At 50.9% G+C, this 19,804-nt stretch overlaps 1 protein-coding gene across 1 annotated transcript in view; it reads left to right on the top strand.

Annotated features, from left to right (window-relative positions):
- Positions 1-1,591: 1,591 nt before the first annotated feature.
- Positions 1,592-19,804, top strand: part of LOC134047167 (neuropilin-2-like) — a 74,084-nt gene continuing 55,871 nt past the window's right edge. Inside the window, exons 1-2 of the mRNA XM_062498130.1 lie at positions 1,592-2,036; positions 13,721-13,898. Of these exons, the coding sequence (XP_062354114.1) occupies positions 1,964-2,036; positions 13,721-13,898 (251 nt within the window). The 5' untranslated portion in view covers positions 1,592-1,963. The remainder of the gene's footprint in view (positions 2,037-13,720; positions 13,899-19,804) is intronic.

The following is a 19,804-nucleotide window of genomic DNA, read 5'->3' as shown; positions in this document are numbered from 1 at the left end:
ACATAGAAGGAAGAGGGATGCTACAGCCCTCAGGGTAATGGCTGAAATATCAGATCTATCTGTCAGGCCAAATCTGTTGCTGTCAATGAACTTCACTGGCCTCAGAGGAACTCTAAGCGTTTGTGTTGTGTGAAAGTGCTTAAACAGGTTGGCATCGTGATTTCATTGACGTGAGCTCATAATGCTACTCATAACTGATAGACAGCAGAGTACAAAATAATTAGTCTCATCACCCTAAATGAATACCAGTGAAATGTTCTTACTTTCCCTCTCACCCACACAATGATGTATCTCACTTCTGCCACATGCCAGTATCTCTTCACTAATTACCAACTTAAAAAACTGAGATAACATAGCTTTAATCATTTTGTCTGTTTATTTGGAAGTTGGAATCTAAAATCTAAGGGTTCACCAACAACATAAAGGAATTGTTTTGAAATAGCTTTTTGGCGCAGGGTTTTAGGGCTCATTTCACTTGCTTTGAAATTTCACCTCTCAAAGAGGATGGAAGTGTGAGCTAGCCCCAGTTTGCCAGACACCAGCTTTTAAGCCTGTCCTGGTCTGTGAATACAAGCAACAAGTAAACGCACGGTCCCAGCAGTTCCAGCTCGGGCAGAGACTCCCCACCCTCACAGGGCACAGGCGAACAAACTTTACGAGCGCTGCTCTCGGTTCGTGTTTTTTAAAGAGCATCTCGGAGAAAACGGGTTTGGAGCGTGGAAGCCAGCTGTGGTGCAGTCCCGGAGGGGGTTTGCATTTGTTCCTTGTAGCAGCCTTTGCACCGCAACGTGGGTGCCAGGAGCGAGGCAGCGTGTGCTTTCTCTGCCGCTCCCTGCTCTGGCAAGGCGGCTCTGGTCGAGGCTCTGCGCTTCTGGCTCTCGGCCGGCAGCGGCGGAAGCCCACGAGCAGGGACAATCCTTGTCCTGATGCTCCCCCATCCGACAATTTCTGGGTGTCTCCCTTCGCACAGCCGTCTCTTTTGCCGTTATTTCCAGCGGGTTTGGTTCCTGCCTGCGCTGCGGGGCCGTCAGCGCCCGGGCGGGGGCCGGCCAGCACCCGCGGCACGGCAGCGCGGCCGGGACGCGCCCGGCTCCGCGGGGCCACCCCGGTCCCCGAACCGCCCCGGTCCCCTCGTCACCCCGGTCCCCGAACCGCCCCGGTCCCCGTGCCGCCCCGGTCCCCTCGCTGCCCCGGTCCCCGTGCCGCCCCGGTCCCCGAGCCGCCCCGGTCCCCGAGCCGCCCCGGTCCCCGTGCCGCCCCGGTCCCCTCGCTGCCCCGGTCCCCGTGCCGCCCCGGTCCCCGAGCCGCCCCGGTCCCCTCGCTGCCCCGGTCCCCTCGCTGCCCCGGTCCCCGAGCCGCCCCGGTCCCCTCGCTGCCCCGGTCCCCGTGCCGCCCCGGTCCCCGAGCCGCCCCGGTCCCCTCGCTGCCCCGGTCCCCTCGCTGCCCCGGTCCCCTCGCTGCCCCGGTCCCCGAGCCGCCCCGGTCCCCGTGCTGCCCGCGGGCGGGGCGGGCGGGGCGGGGCGCGGGGGCGGTGCGGTGCGCGGGCGGGCGGGGGGGCGCGGGAGGCGGCGCCGGCGCTCGGCGCTGACAGCCACATGCCGCCCTGCCTGAAAAGGCTGCGAGGCGCCGGCGGGGAGGGAGAGGAGGCGCAGACGGCGCCCCAGCCCGCAGCACCATCGCCGCCGCGCCCCGGGGGATGCCGAGGCGCCGGCCCCGCGGGTCACCCTAGGGGAGAGGCGCTCCGCCGGCACCGCCCGCCCCGCAACCCCGGCGCTGGGAGCGCCGCCGCCCCCCCTCGCTGAGCCCCGCCGGAGCTGGTAGCGAGTGGGGCGCCCACACGGGGCGCGGCGCGCCCGGGGTAACGAGGTGAAGCCCGGCCCCGCAGCCTCGGGTCTTGTGCTGTGGGTTTTGGTTTGTTTTTTTTGTTTTTTTTTATTTTTTTTTTTATAATTTGTTCCGGAGGATGGATACGTTTCTTCTCGCTTGGGGATTTCTAGGGCTGTGCTTGCCCGGCTCCGGAGGCACGGCGGAGACAGGTAAGGCGCCCTCAGGGATGAGGGATGTCCCCGTCCGCCCAACTTTCGGGTTCCCGGGCGCGGTCCCGGTCTCAAGCATAGATGCGTTGCGTGGCAATAAATTTAGGGAACGCGTGAGCGATCGGCCGCGCCACGCAGCTTTCGCAGCACGGGTTTTGGAGGGGCTCATGCGTGCGGCGGGGCGGGGACGGCGCACTCCCGGCAAGGAGCGCAGCGGTTGCAGCCGCGCCGCTCCCGACGCCCGGCGTGAAGGGGCGAGGGGATGGAGCCGCACTGGAAAGTTGTGTGCTGGTTTTTTTAGGAAGGCAGGGGAAGCGGTAGGGACAGCCACGTGTCGGACACCCGCATCCGAATGTCCGAGGACTCGCGCCGGGTTGCAGCCCCGGGAAACTTTAGGTGAGAAATTAAAATCGTGTGGCGGGAGCAGCAGCCGGGGCAGTGCAGGGCTGGGAGCGGGCGAAGCTCGGCGGCGGCAGCGGCACCCTCAGGAAAGGCTGCCCGCGCTACGTGCGGGACCCGCACGCACTTTGCAAACGCCGGGCTGTCCCGGGACAAGGCGGGTTCATGGCAAGTTTTGGGTCGCGAGTGTGTTTTTCTGTTCCTCGCTGACGAGCTGGGCTGGACTGTCAGGAGGTGCTGGGGTGAAACCCGTCTTTGCGTCGCTTCGGCATGGGGACAGGAGCGGGGCTGGGGCTGGGCCCTGTGCTCCCCGGCCAGTGGCTTTGAGTCTCGCTAGTGGGGGCAACAGAGTCCCGATGTGGAATAGTCTCTGAAGGAAAAGGATAGGCTCCTTCTGCGCTCAGGAGCTGCCTGGCAGGACGGCAGTGCCGAGCCCGCAGCTGCTGACCTGTGGGTTTGCCTTCCCGTTAGTCGGGGCCTCGGAACGTGGCTCAGGGCCCTGAGCTGCGGTCTGACCCGAGCGGCGTTAGATGATGGCAGAGTGCATTCTGCCTTCTCCTGTCTTGGAGCTGTGTGGCCACCCAGCTTCCCCTTGTAAAGGGGAAATGAGAGAGTCTCTGCTGCCTGAGAAAATCCATTTCTTTCGCAGTGCGAAGCACAGACATTGCCGATAAACATTCAGCTGCCGGTTGGCATCATCTCCTTCCTTACGGTTATAAAGGAAAGGGGAAAAAAATCCCATCTTTTGTTCAAGCAGGAAAACGAATAGGCACTTGATGGGATGAAGAGAAAGGGCAGTGTCCTGGGAGGCCCTTGCTGAGTGCAACAGTCTTTTCAGATGATCCCCGTTGCAGAAGTGCAGTATCTGATCTCCTGGAGTAGGTTTTGTGCTGCGGCAGATCGGGCTGTAGCCTCAGGCTGGCTCCTGAGGGTGCCCTGGCCAGTCCGGCTGTGATCCCTGTGGCCGCGGAGTTCGACTGTGTGCCCGTGTCCGTGCGTTCACCTCCTTCTACCCTGGAGTGAGTTCGGCACCCGGACTGCTGGCTAAGGAAGAGGTTTGCGGGCAAACCGTGTCTCTCAGGCCGTTCAGGCGCTGTTAGCAGTGTTTCTTTGAATGTGGGGTTTTCCCGGCTAAGCAGAGCATCACATGGTGTTGGAACCAGCAAGGAAGTTGTCTCTCTGTGGCCGACACCAGCGGTGGTTTGACGAGATGATGATGTGCGGCTTACAATCCGGTCAAATGACTTTATTGCCAGCACAGCGAGCAAAGGTACGGGGTAATGGGATCGAGGCAAACCTCGATCAGGCTACACTCAGCTCCAGTAAATTAGCCAGCCTAGTAAGGGAAACATGCCAGAGGTAGATGGATTTATGTTTCAGTCTGGTGTATCTGAAAGCCTTCCCCCATTATGGAAGTCCCTCTTTAGGTTCCCTAAGGGAGGTTAGTAGAGAGGGGAGACGTTTTTAATAGACAATAATATGATAATCTACATGGAAAAAACCCTCATGCAATATTTCTACAGTAAGAGATAAACAGTGCAGCTGCCAATTTGTATGTAGCCGAGCAAACCCTGACATAACCATGGAGGAGAGTGGGTGGGAGACCTGTGAAAATAAATCTGAATGTTGGAGGGCTGTGTGTTTTTCATTTTCCCGTAAAAAGCAATGAAGTAAGAAAGTAACATATTTGAGTGACCCAAGTACTGAGCCGTTCAGATGATTATGCAGCTCTGAGCAAAGCTCACTCTGAAGCCTTCCAAATAGTTTACTTAAAAGCTATTATTTTTAGTAGTGACTTAGGAGATGTAGCAAGGTGGGGAGGAGTACCAAAACAAATTGCTGCCAAGCAAGCGCGCGGCCACACATACAAACACGCACACAAGCACTGAGTGTGGTGTCCTACTCCCCTTGTGCTGTGAACTCGGCTCTTACTGGAAACAAAAGCTTTTTTACACTAGGAATCAGATAGTTGTCAGAGAATCACTGAAAGCCACTGATACAAGCTCGGTGAAGCGCTCTGACCCAGGTTAGGATGCTGCATTTTGTTTTCCTAGTTTTACTGCTGCAGAAAATCATGGTGTGCGGTGTCTGGAGTGACAGGCATGCATATTGGTCCCAGAGGGCTCTATGGAGGCACTTCCCATCTCCCTGCCTTGTTCCTTCTGCCCCCCTCCCCCCCACCCCCCCCCCCTTCCCAGTATCTTCTCTGTGTTTGGTAGCTTGTGGCGTGGCTTTAGAAGGTTAAAAAGAGAAAGTACCCCACTTTTTTTGGGCTGGAGAAGGCAGCATTTCCCGTCCCAGCAGGTGGGTGGGTTGGTTTCCTAGCAGAAACCTCCAGTGCTGCCAGGCACCAGGACATGGTGGCCTTGTACTGCATATAGCTTGAGAGGAGAAAGCATCCTTCATGGGGTTTAGGAAGCTGTCAGGTTCAGATAAGGCTGGGATCCTATCCTGTGGGACCCCCAGTTGTATTAATAAGGAAAAATTAATTTTTAAGCACTGGGATTGCTGCCAAATTATATGACCTCTGACAGACCAGCTGTGCTAGGAAAATAAATTGTCTACATCTGAGACCCGTGATCCTATCTGAAATCAAAATAGAAAAAAAAGTTGTCATTTAGCCACGGTGGTGGGGGCAGATTGCAGCCGCCTGAGAGCAAACTGGAAGCTGTTATACTTGTTGCCTATTGTGTAGTGAAGTCACCACCACCGTGCCTCCATGGGGTCTTGGGAATACAGTTGTCTAATCCGGGAAGTGTGGAGAGCTGATGTGCCGGCACACACCCAGGCTGGGGTTGATGGTGTCCGCCGGGCGGTGGGGGCAGAAGTGGGGTGTGAACGTTTCCAGCTCCATCCTCACTCTGTAACAGCCCTTTGACACATGTCTAATTATAATACACACACAGACAAAGAGGTAGCTGGGCGATTTTTGAAATCCCTGTCTACACCCTGGTGGAAACCGCAATACTAGCAACAACATAAATCACGGCTGTTGCTAACAGTGTTGCACACGGCTTAGCGCTACAGTAGCATGGGTTTAATCACAGTCAGAATCAAAGGGTCAGCCTGCTCCCTGCCTGAGCCAAACTGCAATCTCAGAAGGCCAGATCCTGGGCCAGCCTTGATGCCTGTGCAATGAAAAGGCACAAACATAGACACGGAGGAGAGGTTTGTCAGCACGAGGTAAGCAGGCACGGGGCCAAACACTCGAAATCACAACTTGGATCTGTAACCCTTTCTATGTGCAAGCCGTGCCCGTGAATCACAGGGAGGACAGCTAAAGTAATGCTGGGAGGCTGGGGCTCCAGCTACAGCCTTGGGGAGATGACCTCTTCCCAAGCCGTCTGGGAAAAGGGGTATGAGCAACAGGTTGGCATGCCAAACAACCCAAAGTATAACTTGCAGGGGTGGATAGCTCTAAGGTCCCTGTCTGACTGCTTCTTCCCCTTCCTTCATACTTGATGAGTCAAAGAAAATGGGCTCCAGAGGTAAAGTACTAGGCTCCAGGTCTTTGAAACCTGCCCTCATTTCTCCCCATGCATTTGAGACACAGGCAGGACATCTGCCCAGCTGTTCTGGTGGGTCAACCTGAAGCTGTGAAGTACTGTCTGTGTGGGGCTTGAATGCTTGCCCTTTTCCATGTCCCCTCTGGGAAGATGGTGAAGCCAAAAGGATGCTGTCCTTTTATTCTGCTTACGTTTTATTGAAAGGCTCCTTTCAACCCCCTTTTTGTAAAGGGATGCATGCAGAAAGAGGAAAACCCCTTGTGCATGTAGACGTACGTACACACACTCTTATGATCTCCCTGGTTCTTCCTCTGTCTTCACAGGCACACAGTTCTCTACCTTTCCTCTTACACACAGAGCCACACCAGTCACTGGGGACTGCCTTGCTGCTGCCACACATGCACACTTCTGCATCCATCCCTCACAAACCCAGAGCCCCTTGACAACTTTCACCCTTGTGCACACCCCAAGCTCACTTCTGCTTTCCTCCCTTTCTGTTTGACTGCTGAATATGTGCTCAGCAGGAAACAAAGTGTTTAAGACACTCACCAGAATGTGCTATAACTTTGACAGCATGCTCAAATCCAGCTGTTGCTGAGCCTCACCACTAGCACCAAAGGCTGAAGCCACTACTGCTCAGCAGAGTGCACAGGGGGGACCCACGGCAGGGCTCTCTCCAAGTGGCTCAGGAGAGGCTGCTGCCCTCCCATCCCATCCGTGGGACTTGGGACTTTCTGCAGCCAAAGCACTGCATTGTGCTCCGAGGCTCCAACAGGGCCCCTGGGAGGGAGGGCCAAGCCAGGGGTGTTGTGAGATGGAGAGGCTCTGCCAGCTGCTGTGGGAAGAGCCAGGGGTAAAGTGCTACTGCCTGATGGGGAAAACAGGATCCAGTTTCAGAATGGACCCTGACAGATGAGTTCAAAAGGTGTGAGGAAGCTGGGAGGGAGCAGGGGGAGATGAGAGATGAGATAAGCTTTTTTTTTCCCTGGAATTTTTGTAATATTAATAATACTAATTAGTATTTCAGAGGCATTGAACACCTTTCATCAAGTCTGAAGCTCTTTAGAGAGGAATCCTAGGGGAATATTTTTTCAATGTGTACAACTAGAAATGTCTCTTGTCTCCATGGCCCTTGAATGAGTCTGTTATTGACAGCATTAATGGGGGTGGCTCAGCGAATTTTCACAATCATATTTTTTTCCTTATGTAACTTATAGGTAGGGTGCCAGGCTGCCATGCAGGAAGGTTTAAGCTTCCCCAGATCTGTTTCCTTGCCTGCTGTACTGGGGAGTTTTACTCAGAAACTGCTTGACCTGCAGCTTGAGAGTCTCATAAAGCTGCCACCTATTCCTGGGAGATAGCAGCATTTTTCCATGAGATTTCAAGCCTTTGGGAGCCTAACAGAGAGGCAGGCATGATTTCTCCAAGTTCAAAATGCAGTTATCCCCCTCCCTTGCATGTGTACACACATACTCACGTGCTCTCCAGGATGATTACTGGAGCAGCCAGGAGTTGTAATTCCAGACCCACAGGTAACATTTGCAGGCAAGCTGGGAGAATTGAGTGTACACACATATCTATAGAAAGACTAATGCTATTAAGTTGGTTACCCTATTGGAATTGCATTTCCAATATATTTCTGATATAAGATGACAAATAATAAAGTTACTGGAGGTGGATAAACAGGCTATAAAATCTCATCAAAGATATAAGGGAGGGATTGGGCAGGATGGACATTTAAAGGTCAAGGTTGTCACTGGCTCAAGTGGTATAAAGCAATGCCAGCCCCTGGAAGGTGGCTATCCAGAAACACAGGGGCAGAAATCAGCTGAACTCCAGTGAACTCCAGTGATTTCAAAGCAAATTACCTGGATTTGCATGCAGGATTTGGCCCTCTCATTTTCCATGGGTGAAGCTTGAGTAGGTCTCTATTTCAAGGCTTCTACTTAATTCTTTTGTGGATTAACATGAGGGGAAAAAAGTGCAGGTATTAGAAGTCTCCAAATCTCCTTCTCTCTCTTCCTCCCTCCAACATTCCCTTCTTATTTAAAAATTTCAAATTATCTCTTTTTGCAAAGGCTCACAGCTAAAATGTTCCATTTGCTGAGCTTTCCAGTGTTCCCCTTTCACTGCTGTCCAGTGCTATAAAATGAATATATTGCATCCCTTCCCAGTTGCCTTAGGAAGCAGTCAAATGGCTGCATTCCTCAACTGATGGATTGGCCCGTTCCTTTCTTGCTTAAGCCCAGACAGTGTTTTATGAGCTTGTCTCATGACAGGCTTGAGACACTTTGAATTGAACAAAATCCTAGTTCAAATCGCAAAAGCAGTCTTTAAGTTCTACTTCACTGCGTCTCTACTTTTAAGCAAAATTTTAGTTTAAACTGGTAAAAGTTCGCAATGAAATGTTCAGGGGACTCTCCCTGATTGTGCGAAATCTCAAGATGTGGATGTGGGTAGTGCTCTGGAATGAAATGTGCATGTAAGAGCCTTGTGCTGTTTGGGTGTGTTTGTCCATTAATTTGCTCAGGAAGCCTTTGAAGCTTTATCTTGCAATCCAAAGCAAACACGCTTCTGCTAAGATGATCTATGCTCCTGGAGATAAAACATCTAATCTTGTTAGCTTCCTCTGCACTATGTTTCTCTCCTTGGCCAATGCTTAAACTGTATGATTTAAGTCTGAGAGTTTATATTTGCATTCCTGCCTCCTGCGAAAGTTGTGCCGTGTGGTTTGGGGTGAGAGTGGTTTGGGGTGAGAGCCCCTGCCACGTTAGCTGTGCCCAGGCAGGGTCAGAGCTCGGGGAATGAGGCAGGATGAGTGTTAATGGTAATGAATCCTTGGCAGAAGAGATCTGTTTGTCTCCTCCATACCAGGGTTTGGCAAAGTTCTTGGACACGCAAGGACCTTGAAAAATTCTGATTCCTGAAGAGCTGTGTGACTAACAGAAATGAAACATGGGTTTCCTGCACAAGGGCTTGAGCCAAGTTCAGCAGCTCTGAAAGAAGTGGGTCATGTATGCCAGAACCTGTATTTTGCTGTGCCCTCAGAGGGTTGGAAGGGCAAGTTTCCTCTGCCCAGTGCTGAATCCTGGGACACGGAAATCTTCTGCAGTGTTTGAATGAGAGTGTGAAGTTGGGCTGGAGGGCCTCATGCCAGGAAGAGAAGTGACAAGACTAGGCAGTGCATTCTGCTGTGGAACACCCACATCTCTCTCCCTTGTTCCTCTGCTGTCCTCAAAGGCTGCTTTTTTCAAGCAGCACAGACAGTGATGCTTCTGCTGCTTCTAAGGCATCCAGGGCACTCTAATTTTTGTGTGCAACCCTGAATGATATCCCGTAAGTAAACTGAGCTCAGCAGATCAGAACACGTGGTAGATTTGTGCTGGACTCTACAAGCTCTGAGAGGCTGTAGTATGTATGTTTGTTGTGAAACGGGCCTCTCTGGTGAAGATTATTTTTGTTACAGGCAGAGTTGGCTTTATTTTCTGTGTGGAAGGTCCAACAAAAACAGTGAGCCCTGCTCTCCTGGGGTGAGGGAAATCCAGAGGGGTTTAATCAGCAGGAAATTCAAGTAGGAGAATGCCCTGCTCCTGGCCTAAGGTTTAAGCATGTGCCTGATGAGCTGCAGAGCTGAAAAACACCAAGTGTGGATGAAGGTTCCTGGGGCCTGGCTGTTATTTTTGGGTCCTCTAAGTCATGATTGCTTGTTGTGGCCTGGGGGAGGCAGGAGGAGACTTCATCAGCCTGGGTGTCTCTAGCAGGTCAGGGCAGAGAAAGAGTTGTCTGTCCCTTGTAAAGGGTGAGGAGCTCAGCTGCTGATACCCATCTCCATGGGAAACTTCGGAGTTGTGCACTGTGCAATGCAGCATTTGCAGGATTTTGCACCTTGTGGCCTTCTCCAGGTCATCTTTTCCCATCCGTTTGGCTTGGTTGTCTTCTTCTGGTGTAGTTCCCCTGTTAGAGTGGCCCTGCATGGAGGAGGTTGCAGGGATAATTTATGTTATGGTTACGGTGAGCCTTGAAGAAAACAGGGGTCTGCAGATTTCCCAACCTGACCATAGTCTACTCCAACACTGCCAGGGAGTATTGACCTCCCTAGCCTACCTTGAGGAGCCCTGCTGCTCCCCTGTGGCCTTGTTAGCACAGCACTCCCCTGGCCCCTCTACCATGTGGACTGGCAGGGGCCCCAGCAGTTCGCTTTCAACTCCTGCATTTTGCTCACTGAGCAACTGTGGGATGTCCCATGCACCTGGCAGACTTGGCTTGTACTTCAGAATTTAATTTTAATTTTATTAAGTGAATTCAGGACTGGCAAAAGCTGCCAAAGCCCATTAACTATGGAACATGTCTTGCTTCCAACACATACAGACTGAGCAGTAGCCATGCCACTAACCTTTTCTTTTTTCTTTCTTTTGCATGGATGCAATGCATCAGTTTGTAAGAATCCATTTACATCGACACTTGAGCCTCTACTGTATACTGTATAAAGCAGGCCATATTTCATACAGAAAGACAGTGATTGGCATGACTGCTGAATCAAACTCTCTGCCCGTCGGGTGGGCATGATGATAGATTTATTGTTCTCATTGCAGGTGTTCACCTGCTAAATACCTGTGAGTCAAAAGAGAAAAAACCCAACAGAACAATTACAGAGATATTGAAGTAATTTTGCCTCTTCAGATAACTCATAGAAGCCTCGAATTCCTGGTTTGCTATTGCCCACAATGTGGGCAAGGCAAAGCTGCAGCCCCCTTCGTTTCAGTAGACCTTCTAGGGCAGGAATTGATGAGAGGACAAAATATGTTCCTTTGAGAGACACAGGTAAGCTTTCCTGCAGGTGGGAGGATGGTGACATTTTCCCAGTGGTACCTGAACACCCAAGGGATGTGGCTGTTGCTGTTTTCTCAGGGGGTTCACGTGCTTGTCCTGTTTTGCTGGAGAGACCTCAGCTGCAGAGAGCTGGGCTCCAGCCCCTCTCACTCAGGCTGTCCTCACTGGCACCAGCAGTCTAATTTGGGTATCAAGCTGACCTGAAATTAGGATCAAGCCTAGGGTTTTCCTTAGCTCACTCCCACTGAACTTGCAATGGCCTTGCAGGGCAAGGGAGAAGTTTCAAGGTCAGGGTAGAAGTATGTTTCTGGTCCTGAGTTCATTTGTTGGGGAAGAGCTGGAGCAAGCTGGAGGCTGACACCTCTGTTCACATGACAATTCCCCTCCGACTGGTGGAGTTGCATGGGCTCACAGGGTGTTCACGGTACCCAGCATGAGTAAGGGGCTAGCAGCTCCTGAGTGCTGGGTGATGTTGGTGGTATCAGCCTAGCGGGTAGCATGTGTGTGAAAGCTGGAGAGACGGGGAGGGAATCACGAGGTGTGGAAGGATTGACTGTATTTTCATTGTTTCGAGACTTTACACTTTCCAAGAAAAATAATCTGCAGCTTGAATATTTTTCTTTGCTGGAGGGGGTGGACATGTGTGCAAACGAGGTGTGAATTTTTATGAGAAGGTGTGAAAGTGCGTACATGAGTGAAGTGTGAATTACACGTCTATTTGTACATTGATGTCAACAAGTCGGTGAATTTCTTCTTTCCACGTGAATGTCTCTTTCTCTCCCTCCCTCCAAACCCGCATAAACACATGTGTGGGCAAACATGCCTTCCTGAGAGAAGATATTTGTGCAAGAATGTAGGTTTGTAAATGTTTGTGTTGAGCAATCTCTCCTGTGGAACAAAACCAGATGTTTTTTGGTATTCTCAGCTCTTCATGGCAGTGCTGCGTTTTTTCCCCTTCGTATTTTTCAGGATACTTACAGGATTATTTTAAGAAAGAGGGAAGGCTGCAGATCTGCCTTTGGGTGTGTGCAAAGAAAGTTATTTTGAAGAAAGAATGTGTTAGAGGGCATGAAAAATATGGGGGAAGCTGAGTGGTTTTTCACAGCAAAGGATGCCTCACTGGCCCATGAAGGGCCCTCCTGTTGCCCTTGTTTTAGCACAGGACGCATGCATTTTCTGCAGGCAGCAGGTTGTTTATTCAAAGTGCTTTTTTTCCAGGAAGCATTACTGCTGAGGGTTCCTGCTTGACTCCTGCTGCTCGCCTTGGCTCTGGCGAGAGGGCAGTTTGAACACAGGCTGGGATGTCCCTACAGAGAGCCAGTGGGCTTGTGACAGCCTGGCAGGGGACAGCCCTGGGACCTGGCAGACCCTATGGCAGAGGAACAGAGCCAGACCCACAACATGGGGCTGAGGCCACGCAATCTGCACTGCTTTGCTTCTTCTGGGTGGTCCTGGAGCTTTGCAGTGAGTGCTGCTGTGGAGGGAGAGGAGCATCCCTCAGGACCAAGGGAGTGGGGAAGGCTGTGGAACACACCCTTCACTCCTGGAGCTGCTGGGATGTGTGTTTACCCTCCTATATCAAGGGTGATGCCCCTCTGTGCCTTGGCTCCCTTGGGGGTGTGGGATGTGCTGCAGCACCCATCTCTGGGTGTGAACATGTGGGCCTTGGGAAAACCCACTGGCACCCTCCTGCATGTCCAGGGTCCTACAGGGCCGTGGGGGTAACCTGGAACTGGGGACATCCCATGAGGTTTTTCATCCCACATTGTACCCCACAGCTTTTTGTCAGGGAGGAAGACTTTCCACAATGTGTGGCCAGAGCCACCCCGTGTGCCTGCCAGCCCGCCCTTTGGAGGGACTTGGGGTTTTGTTGGGTTTTGCCCACTTTGGTGGGTTTTATGTGATTTGGTGGGTATGAAGAGGCAATGCTGTCTTCTGGGGGCAGCTGTTGAAGTCTGTGGGCCTGGGTGCTGATACCAAGAGGTGGCAGGGGAGTAAGGAAAGCAGGACACAGAGTGGGGGGCCCATGGAGAAAGGACTTTGGGATTTGTAGTACATTATCACATGACCCCATGATACAGATTTTCCTACCAGCAAGTAATGCAATTATATGTTTGATTTGCAGCATTCATGAGATTAAATGGGTTTTTTTATTATTATGAAATCACCCTCTAGAGCCTGTTCTAGCCCAAAGTTGAGAAAGCTTCCTGTTTGCCATGCATCCACTGCCAGCCATTTGTGGGCTAGTCCCACAAAACCACCACTGCTGATTATCTGTGTCTGCAGCTCCAGTGGATGGGTCAGCTTGCAAGTCTGCTGAGACATGTTTGCTGGGGCAGGCAGGTTGGGGAGGGAGAGCACAGCAAACAGAGGGGGGTTTTCAGGGGGCTCCAGGCTGGGGCCAGGAAGGAGGGTTTGCTGTCCTTAGCTCTGCCACACAGTGTGGGTGGGCCTGGGCTCACCAGCATCCCTGATGTGCCTCAGTTTCCTTCCCTGGAAATAGCTTTCTGCCCTCCTGCAGCTGGACTGAATTGATAGTGTCCATATTCTGGTGTCTCCTGAGGCAGCTGTGGGAGACTGACACAGAGCAGCTTGCAAAGGAGGCAAAAGAAGGGATAAAATGAGGCAGCTCCAGATGATCTGATATCAATCTGTCTCCTTATGGCTCTGTAATTGCCTTGGCAAGAGCATTCATTTCTCTTTTCTGGTCTGTGTGAAATGTGGTATGTAAGTGTGGCAGGAGGTGGAGAGGAAAGGAATATGTTTGTTCTGCAGAATAATTCTCCTTGCCCAGAGATGAATATCAATATTAGAGTACCAAAAGGATGTCAATGGCCTGGAGAATGGTCTTTATCAGACCACTCCTATCAATGGCCCAGGGAGACCTGCTGTGCACACCTGATGCCCAGAACATTTTTCAATGCCTTGTTCCCTTCTGTGTCTCTGCAGCTCAGCCATGCGGGGGCCGCCTAAACTCCAAGGATGCTGGGTACATCACCTCACCAGGGTACCCCAATGACTACCCCTCCCACCAGAACTGTGAATGGGTCATCTACGCCCCTGAATCCAACCAGAAGATTATCCTCAACTTCAACCCTCACTTTGAAATCGAAAAACATGACTGCAAGTAAGAGCCTTCCTCTTCCTCTCTAGTACATAGTTACCTCTTCTTCCTGCTTTTGCCTAGTGGTATGGGTCTTGTACTTCCTTCCACTTGAAATCAAACATCACCCTGAGACCCCACAGTGCTGCATCTCCTTGCTTTTCTGGAGCAAGTGTTGCCTGTGAGGTTGTAAGATGCTGCTTTGGACATACAGGATGAGCCTATTCTGCAATGAGCCTGTAGTTATTAACTTGGCCTGATACCACCTGATAGAAAGACCCAACTGGCTTTCAACCTGAGCTTGATTTTGGTTAAAAGGCCATCTGTTTTCCTGTGTCGAGGTAGCCTCACTGTTCTTGTGTCCCATGCTAGGAGAGCAGAGCGATTTCTCGGTGTAACTAGGCAGAGGTATGAGAGAGAGCCCTGTGGCTGGAGACACAGATTAGGGCCATGTGAGGCCAGAGGTGTGGTGGTGGTCTGAGCTATTTGGGCTGGATCTGACTTCCCATAGTGCTTTTTCTGCTACGTTTGGTAAACTGGGGGGATTGGAGGGGAGGTTTGTTTGTCTTTTTTTTTTTCTCTCCTTTTTTCTTCTAAGAGAGGACCCAGAAACTAGATGTCTGGGAAAAACAATTAACAACTAGTAAAGAATAATTAATGGCATCAAAGGGCATCATAAAAGGCTGAGTTAATAACATGGTCTCAGCAGACAAATAAACCTGTGGGTTTCATCTGAAATCCACAGCCAGCCACAGGGATGCCTGAGTATGAAGGAGCTTGGGGTCTCCTAAAACAGGCCTGACATAGCAGTCCTGCTAGTTGCACTGGTCCCGTTGATTAAAAGGGGGTTGCATATGGAGAGGGAAATTCTGTTTGTAAAAAAGGACAAAGGAACAGCGGAAGCATTTATGGGGCTGCAGAACCAGTCCTGCAGAGAACAAAGAATTCAGCATGGGTTTGATGATGTACTGAAGGTTATGAAGTGCAGAGCTGGATCCTCAGCTATCATAAATCAGCATAGCTCCTCTAACTCTAATGAAGGTGTGCTGATTGATGTCATTGGGGATCTTGTCACCCCCTACAGATAAAGCCTGGGCTAATAAGGCTTTGAACACCATGAACTCTCCCTGAAGTCACTGTGTGTGCAAGGTGTTTAGCACTTTGCTGGATCAGGCCTGTGTATAAAGAAGGGAGAAGGTACAGAAAGGCTTAATGTGGGCATAGATGAACACAACAAGGCCTTGCAGTGGATGTGAGAATGGTAGTTGCTATCAGATTTTTATTGCTGCTTGCATAGGCTGAACTTCACAGCCTCCTCATAGCTAATGCACTTGCCCCAAATTCACAGTAATAAAAGCTGTTTAGGCCCATATTTGCAGAGTATGCCAAGAGTGTGCCAGGATACTCTTGTGTGCAGGGCAGGGATCAAACTGAGCAGGAGGGACTCCACTTCTGCCTCTTCAAGGTCTCAGGCAAGTAGAAACAGGTTGGTCAGGGAGCTGGAAATCCCCATGGACACCAAGTTTGTCCCCCACCTGTAGGAAGATGTCAGTTTTATCTCTGAGCATCTTGTGCAACATTTGCCATGTTCTGCTGCCTGTGGGAGAGCGTTGTCTGGTCCTGGTCTGCAGGTAGTGTGTGCAGTAGAACTGTCTGAGCACTGGGGCTGTTGGTTATCCCTTTGCTGCTTTCTACTTCTCTGTAGCAATCTTCCGAGTGGCTGCTGTGGGGTCTCACTATTTCCCCTTCTGTGTGTATGTGCACAAGGGAGCCTTTCTTAAAGTGAAATATAATTTATCCACTGTGCACTTGAGCTTCTGCTGGCCACAGCTGTGAGCTGAGAGCCAAGCTGACTCGGGGTGCCAGCTCCCTTGAGCCAGCACTGATTTGGAGTGGGTTTGGAAGAGCTTTGTGGACAGTGCTTGATAGGAAGCATAACAGAACAATAAAAACAGTGCATAATAAACATGGCCTGAAAGAAATGGATAGGAGTGAGATTTTTTTTCAAGTAACCAACCAGAAGGAGGCAAATGTGGACAGTGTGTAAAGTTTGAGCATTAATACATTACAATACATTAATATAGGTGACCATCTAGTGATAAATCTCATCTGAGTGTCAGAGGGTTTTTTATAAAAAAGCAAAGACCTCATTGCAGCTGCAGGTGTGAACCTTAAAATGAACAGGAGATCAGCATCAAAGACACAGTCTCAGGGTAGAGCCCTCCTTTTGACATCTCATCATTAATAAAGAGCACATTCACATCAAGGTGACAGACAGATCAGCTCCATTTGGGCACTCACTCTCTGGGCAGACAAGGTCCCCTGCTCTTGTGTTGCTACCTGGCAGCTATTGGAGCAACAGTGGGGCTAGTCTGTGCTTCCAGCTGCCAGAGGTAAACACCATATCCCCTTCCTCTGTTGCTGCTTCTTTCAACATTTCATTTTACCTTATTAGGCTACAGTTTCTCCCTCAAAAAGCATAACATTTACATTCCTAAAACGCATTCAAAAGCCTACAAAAATGTCTCCAAAAGTCTTTTTATATTTACTGTGTCTCTTCTAGCCTTCCTTGTATCTGCTTTCGATTTCCCTCTGGGACAGGAGGCATTTCCTCCTGTGTTTTGTACAGTGCTGGCACCCTGGGGACCTCTGAGGAAAGGTCAGTGATTTCCCCTTGGCCAGCAGCTGGCCAGAAGGGACCTGTGAACCTGGTGCTGCCTAGATGCCAGAGCAAGAGCTGGCTGCAGAGAACAGCTTTGGCAGCCTGGAGGGGGGAAGCATCAGCCTGGGATGGATGCCCAAGGTGCCAGCCAGAGGTGGCTGCTCAGTGCTGCTTGCTGCTATTGTTTTCTGGAGGCACATCTGGGCTTTTATTTTTCAGCTGTGTCCAGCTGCATTAAGAAGTAACTGCGCTCTATCACCACCATCATGAAAAGAGTAATTTGGTGTAATTGAAGCCCCAGAACATCTCTCTGAGTGCTGTATCTGTGCTCCGAGGAAATGTCTTGCTTTGGGAGTACGCTAGATTAAGAAAATTGGCCTCCTCCTGCTGTTGTGGTTGTTGTGCACCAGCAGGGATCCCTGTGGCAGGGAGGGTGGGCATGCTGTGACAGGGAGTATGGGCCTGGGCCATTGTCCGTGATGTCCTGCAGCTGTGGGGCCACAGATGTAATAACAGAGCCAAAAAGGAAGTTTGATGCTCTGAAAAAAAGGTCTGTCGAACTATTCAGAAATTATCATGCTCTGCTTGGCTCTTTGCTCCCCTCTGTGCTGTGAGTGCAGCTATAGCTCAGGTACTGTACCCCACATAATTGGTATCTGTTCAATGAACAGGGAAGTGGCATCCAGTGGAAAAGAGCAGGCTGCTGCTGTGGTGGAAAGTTTCTACTTCTGTGTGGTATGGGGGCTGCTGGGCAGTCTTGTGCATGCAGGGATTTATTTGGGATCCCAGGAGTGATCTGTACCATTTGCAGCAGGTGGGCAACAGGGCTGGCTGTCCCCCAGCTTTTGCAGTCACGTAGCTGAGCTGTCCACTCCTTCTTAATCGCTATTTTGTTGTTCTGCCTGCTCTGTTTGCCTGGAAAATTAAAGTTCAAAACCTCAGCTATGCATGAGTCACTGCAGTTTTGACCAACCACCTTTCTGTTTGTGCCACCCTCCCTCTGCTGGTCTTCTCTTTGGACCACTAAAAGCTCCCTCCGGCGTTTGGCTACTGACACCCCCAGCCACACTCAGCTGACCCTTCCAGAGGATTAGGCAGGGCAGTGCCTAAGCAGCAGAGGCACACTCCCTCCAGGCTGCAGCGGACATGCTCGTGCTTCCTCTGCCAGCAGAAGACCTTCCAGCTGAGTCATAACATCTGCTCCAGAGGAACAGTGTTTTAAAAAAGCCCAACTGGTAGTCAGACCATTCCCAGTGGATTTTTCTGCAGCCATTTCCAACACGTACTGCAACTGGTTTGCAGTCGGTGGGATCCCTGCCTGGGATGGAGTTAGGGGACCGCTGCCGTGGCTCGCAGCCCCCTCTGGTGGCACACGCCAAATGCTGGCAAAGGTTTCTGGAGACAGGGGCCAGGATTTCTCAAAATAGGCTGGAGATGGCAAACTGGAAATGGAGCTGTAAGTCAGGCTCTTCCTCCTGACTTTGGTCCCGCTGTCAAGCCCAGAAGGTTTAAAGAAACAGGAACCGGGGCTCCTATCATGAGGGAAATTTATGCAGTGGCCACTGAGACCTCATAAGTGCCATAGTGGTGCCAAGAGAGCTGAATCAAGCACAGCATCTTGATGTGTGCTGGATACAGGGCAGGCATGGCAGGAGGAGACACGTCTGCTCCCAGCTTGAAGGGCAGAGTGAACCAAGCTCTGGCAGAGAGACAGCATGCTCCTAGTGCCCATCTCACAGAGCTCTGCTGGCCAGGGGACACTGGCAGCAACATGCTGGTGTTCCCATGCCACAGCACAAAGGGTAAGACACGCAGCTTGGACAGCCAGTGAAGGCCTCTTATGGCAGCATGACCATCTCCTAAGTATCCAAAAAGCTGGGTACTGGAACAAAACAGCTCTGCATTTTTCCTAGAGAGCCACAGACTCAAATTCCTTTGAGCTGAGGTTGCAGGGAGAGCTGCATCCAGACTCAGTACCCACAGCCAGCCAGGCAGCTGGGAGCTGCAGCATTCAGCCTGCCTCTCTTGCCATCTCCTTCAAACAAGAGCATAATATTGTGAGAAGCCATCCTTCCATCAATGAAGGTTAAGAGTAGACAAGGCAGCAATCATGGACAGCTAATTAGTAAATGCTTTGAAAGTGTGCATAATTAGCTTATTAGTAAACATTTTAGAAACAATGCAGTTCATCTTGTGATTGGCAAAACGCTTAGAAAACAGAAATGCATTTTGAGCACTAGAGAATGCCAGGGATTGGAGGGGTTCTTCACTAGGATGTGAGGGGAAGTGACTGCATCTCCTGAAGCAGTGGGGGAGTCGAGCTTCAATTTTGCAGTGAGGGGAAGTCAAAGATGAGATGTTAAGGAAGGCATTTGCTTGCTCATATATTTGTGGCATGGGTAGCCAGAAGCAAAGTTTCTAACGTACAGGAAATAATTCAGTCTGGGTAACATGACACTGCAGCTCAACTTGTCTTCAAATGAGCTTCTACTGTTTTTAACTCCATCCAGCATCCGCTGTATGGTTCATAATTCCCATCAAGCCTGGGTCATTTTCCAGAATGGGACATCAGTGGATGGGTTAGCTGTGATGGTGAGACCAGCCACATGAGATAACATCTTGAAGTGGTTTACATCCCTCTTCTCTGCTTCCCATCTCTGCTTGCTCTGTAGCTGTGTTTCTCTACGCCCCAGAGACTTTCCCTGGAGGGACAGGGCCAGTCCAGGCTCTGCAGGAGGTGGTGGCCCCAAATACACTCTTGTAGGGTCTCCTATGACCCACTAGCTCACTGACATCCGGTGCATAGGAGTCAGATCTCATTTTGCACCTTGTTTCCTGTTGGCATGATGACAAATTGAGGGCCAGCTGGTGACACTGTGAACAATAGGATTAGAGACAGAGACCTCTCCCCCTCCTTCCTGCTGCTGAGGAGGAACTGGTAATGGTGGTGGTGTATTCTAGTCAGCCTCTCTGTCCAGCGAGGGGAAGGAACAGGACCCCACAGCATCTGGACAGGGAGCAAGCACAGGGCTGGCTATGGTGACTCCTGATTAAGTGGATGCAGAATTCAGCTAGATGTGTCAGAAACATGTGCTTTTTTTTTTTTTTGAGCAAGCACTGTAAGCTATACTCCAGCTCTAAATCCTTTGCATCTTTGCAGACCCTGCTCAGTGCAGATGTTGTAGGATAGGAGTAGAGCAATCCCATTGGAATGCCTGATAACCACAGTGTTGAGGTGCTCCTGGTTTCAGCAGAGCCTGAGGCCCTT

Source organism: Cinclus cinclus, chromosome 9 (assembly GCF_963662255.1).
Source record: "Cinclus cinclus chromosome 9, bCinCin1.1, whole genome shotgun sequence".
NCBI lineage: Eukaryota > Metazoa > Chordata > Aves > Passeriformes > Cinclidae > Cinclus > Cinclus cinclus.
The sequence above is the reverse complement of the archived record's forward strand: the minus strand, read 5'-3'. Positions and strand labels throughout refer to the sequence as shown.